The sequence below is a fragment of the Solanum dulcamara genome, chromosome 3 (genome assembly GCF_947179165.1).
Source record: "Solanum dulcamara chromosome 3, daSolDulc1.2, whole genome shotgun sequence".
Classification (NCBI taxonomy): Eukaryota; Viridiplantae; Streptophyta; class Magnoliopsida; order Solanales; family Solanaceae; genus Solanum; species Solanum dulcamara.
This window is the reverse complement of record NC_077239.1, coordinates 79,183,556-79,186,645: the sequence shown is the minus strand read 5'-3', so window position 1 is coordinate 79,186,645 and position 3,090 is coordinate 79,183,556. Positions and strand designations below refer to the sequence as shown.

The window sequence follows — 3,090 nt, the reverse complement described above, 5'->3', positions numbered from 1 at the left end:
AGTAGTAGTAGTAGTAGTATAAAGATGGTACTAATTTGTAAGTGAAATTTGAATATGTTTCTGTTTTTGTTTTTGTAGGAAGAGATGCCAAGCCCATTAAATGATCAAATTCTGAATTTTTGTGAATCTGAACTTTTTTCAGAAATACAAAATTCAGATGTTGCTTCTAGCTCAAATAATTGTTGCTATGATGAACAATCTTCTTATAGTACTACTACTACCACCAATTTTGATCTAAACAAATTCCAAAACAATGGCGAAAAGAATGATGAAACTATCACAAAAACAGCCACCAGCACGACAGATGTTAGCCCTGATAACGTCGATTACAACAACAATATGTCGATTATATTTGATACACAGGATGAAATTGATAACGACATTTCTGCATCAATAGACATCACACCATCCGCGAATTTCACAGTTCCTGATCATTTCCTACAACAACAAGAGGAACAATTCGACGTAAATCCTCTTAACAATCATCATGGCTCTGTTATTCCCCTGTCTCATCAGTATCACTCTCTTATGGGGCCTCCATTAGGACATGTATATGAAGATGAATCGTTGTCTTCTATCCCTCCTTATATGCAAGGGCTCGCGAGTACTTCTTCTACTTCTCCTTGTCATGCACTTATTGATCGTAACATGATTAATTACCTTAAGGGAAATCTTAACAACACAATGAATTCAGAAGCTTCAGCAATATTTGCTGCAGCTGCTCATAGTGCCTTGTTCTTTGGATCTCAATTATTGCCAAATCAAGAATTGGATTTTCAAGGAGAGAATGGTAGAATTTTTCGCCCTGATTCCTTGTCAAGGATCTACAACAATGAGCTTCAGGTATTGATTTCCTTTCATGTGTAACATAATCGTCTCAGTGAAAATCCTGACTTTGCTACTTATAGATAAAACACTTGTTTGTTTTGTTTATGAAGGCACTGAGCAATGAGAGTCAGCATTTGGTTAGTGGTGCTGGTTGTTCTAACACTTTGGCCACAGAAATCACAAGCTTTGAAGATCCTACCTTTAAATCTGGTAGGTGTTCAGTTGAGGCAAGGAGGGAGAAAATTCATAGATACATGAAGAAAAGAAATGAGAGGAATTTCAGCAAAAAAATCAAGGTCTACATCTCCCTATTATTTGTAATTTTATTCCCCCTCATCCTCCCCCTAAAAATCTTTATACCAGTGGCGAAACTAAGAATTTTGCTAAGGTTTAATATATTTTTATAAACTAATATATAGTATAATTTTTTATACACACAATATATTTTTTGATGAAAGATATTCAACTGAACACCACTTCATGTTATGTGGCTATATACTTCTAGCGCTAGACTTCTCCCCCCCCCCCTTCCTTTCTACGTTTCTCTATCTTTTTGTTTGTTCTTCCATCCAGGCTTTTCATTTTGTTTTATAAAAATCCAAGAAAATTCTATATAATAAATAATAAATGCAAAAAAGTGAGGATGAGGTACTTTTCCTGATAAACGAAAAGAAATTCAGGATAAAGGTTATCAAAAGATGAATAAGAGACAGAAGAGGAGGCTCTCGAAACCAAACAAGACTAGAAAGAATATAAGAATTAGCACCCATCCATATGAGTGCTTTTGCCTCTTCGAAACAACATAACAAAAGGACAACCCTCTCTATATCTCGATCTCGATCATTGTATATCGCTTTGAAAAGCATATTTACTAGTATTTATAATGTGGATGTTAAAGCAGCTCCTCTATACTGTGTGTGGAGGGGGCGGTCGCCAAAAGCGGAGACCACCAAAACTAACTGCGTCGAGTGTTTCGATTGAAAGAGGAAGGGAGACAGCTCATTCTTGCTCCATACCCAAAAAGACTAATGAAACACCATATATATTACCACTAATTACACTTCTACCATTGGTAACTTTTAATTACTTTCATGTGATAAAAAACTAATGTTATGTTTGTTGTGAGTTTGATTTTGGAACCCAAAAAATTGCAGTATGCATGCAGAAAAACACTAGCAGATAGTAGGCCAAGAGTGAGGGGAAGATTTGCAAGAAATGATGAATTTGGTGAGGCAAGCAAAGCAAATTCTTGTGGAACTATTGAAAAGGACACAATTAGTCATGAAGATGTAAGGCTCAATAATATTATGTATCATCCAAATATGGTTACATCTTCAACTCATCATGACAACAATGCCAGAATTTTCACCTCCAATTGTCATGTACCAACTACTGGTCCCTATGATATGTGCACACCTCTCTATTGTATAGATGGTCAAATGCACTAAGCTAAGAGTTTTCATAAAAAGCTCTCCAATGTGCTCCTATAGGTTCTCTCCTCTACATATAACAAGGTACTCTTCTAACAACCCTTCACATGTTTTTGATTATTTTTTGATATTTTTGCTCTAAAATAAGTCATAGATATTTGTGAGACTTAAATCAAAAGTTTTTTTTTTCATTTAGTCAAGGGTCTTTCGGAAACAGCCTCTCTAACTCTTCGAGGTAGTGGTAAGGTCTGCATATACTCTACCCTTCCAGTCCTCATTTAGTGGGATTTCACTGGGTATATCGTTGTTGTTGTTGTAAATCATTTCATTAAGAATAAAATGATCATTTTAAAAGTTAAATTGTTACTATTAAATATAAAAGCATGTCAACTACTAACATCGACTAAAAAAAAGAATGTCTCATGGAGTATAAAGTAACATGTTTGTAAAATTGGCCTAGAAAATATGGCAAATTACCATATAACAGGCTTGAAACATGTTTATAGTAGAAGTGTCAAATGAGTGGGTTGCGCTGAATTTGAGAGGGTCGAATAAATTGAGTTAATAAATGAATGAGTCACTAACCCATCTAATGGTTGTATTGAGATCACATGTAGATCCAATATTTAAATTTAATGAGTCCAACTTTTAAGAATTTTAGTATTAAGCTCATTGTAAGTACTACTAAAATTAGGGTGTTCATGGGTCGATTTTTGCTTAAAACCAAAATCAAATCAATTTGGACAGTTTTTCAATTATCAAAATTAAATTAAATCAAATATAATACACATTTAACGTTTTAGTTATTGTCAGTTTTATTCGATTTTTTTAT

General features: G+C 34.1%; 1 protein-coding gene across 1 annotated transcript; it reads left to right on the top strand.

Annotated features, from left to right (window-relative positions):
- On the top strand, window positions 1–2,349 carry LOC129881873 (two-component response regulator-like PRR1). The gene is made up of 3 exons (XM_055955985.1): window positions 1–843; window positions 939–1,124; window positions 1,983–2,349. Exons 1-3 carry the CDS (start codon window positions 85–87, stop codon window positions 2,274–2,276), a joined length of 1,239 nt encoding a protein of 412 aa, XP_055811960.1. The 5' UTR covers window positions 1–84; the 3' UTR covers window positions 2,277–2,349.
- The last annotated feature ends 741 nt before the right edge of the window (window positions 2,350–3,090 follow it).

Coding starts and splice junctions, on each gene's coding strand:
- LOC129881873 (XM_055955985.1), top strand. CDS start 85: ATGCCAAGCCCATTAAATGATCAAATTCTGAATTTTTGTGAATCTGAA. Junction 844..938: donor TCTACAACAATGAGCTTCAG/GTATTGATTTCC, acceptor TTGTTTATGAAG/GCACTGAGCAATGAGAGTCA. Junction 1,125..1,982: donor ATTTCAGCAAAAAAATCAAG/GTCTACATCTCC, acceptor AAAAAATTGCAG/TATGCATGCAGAAAAACACT.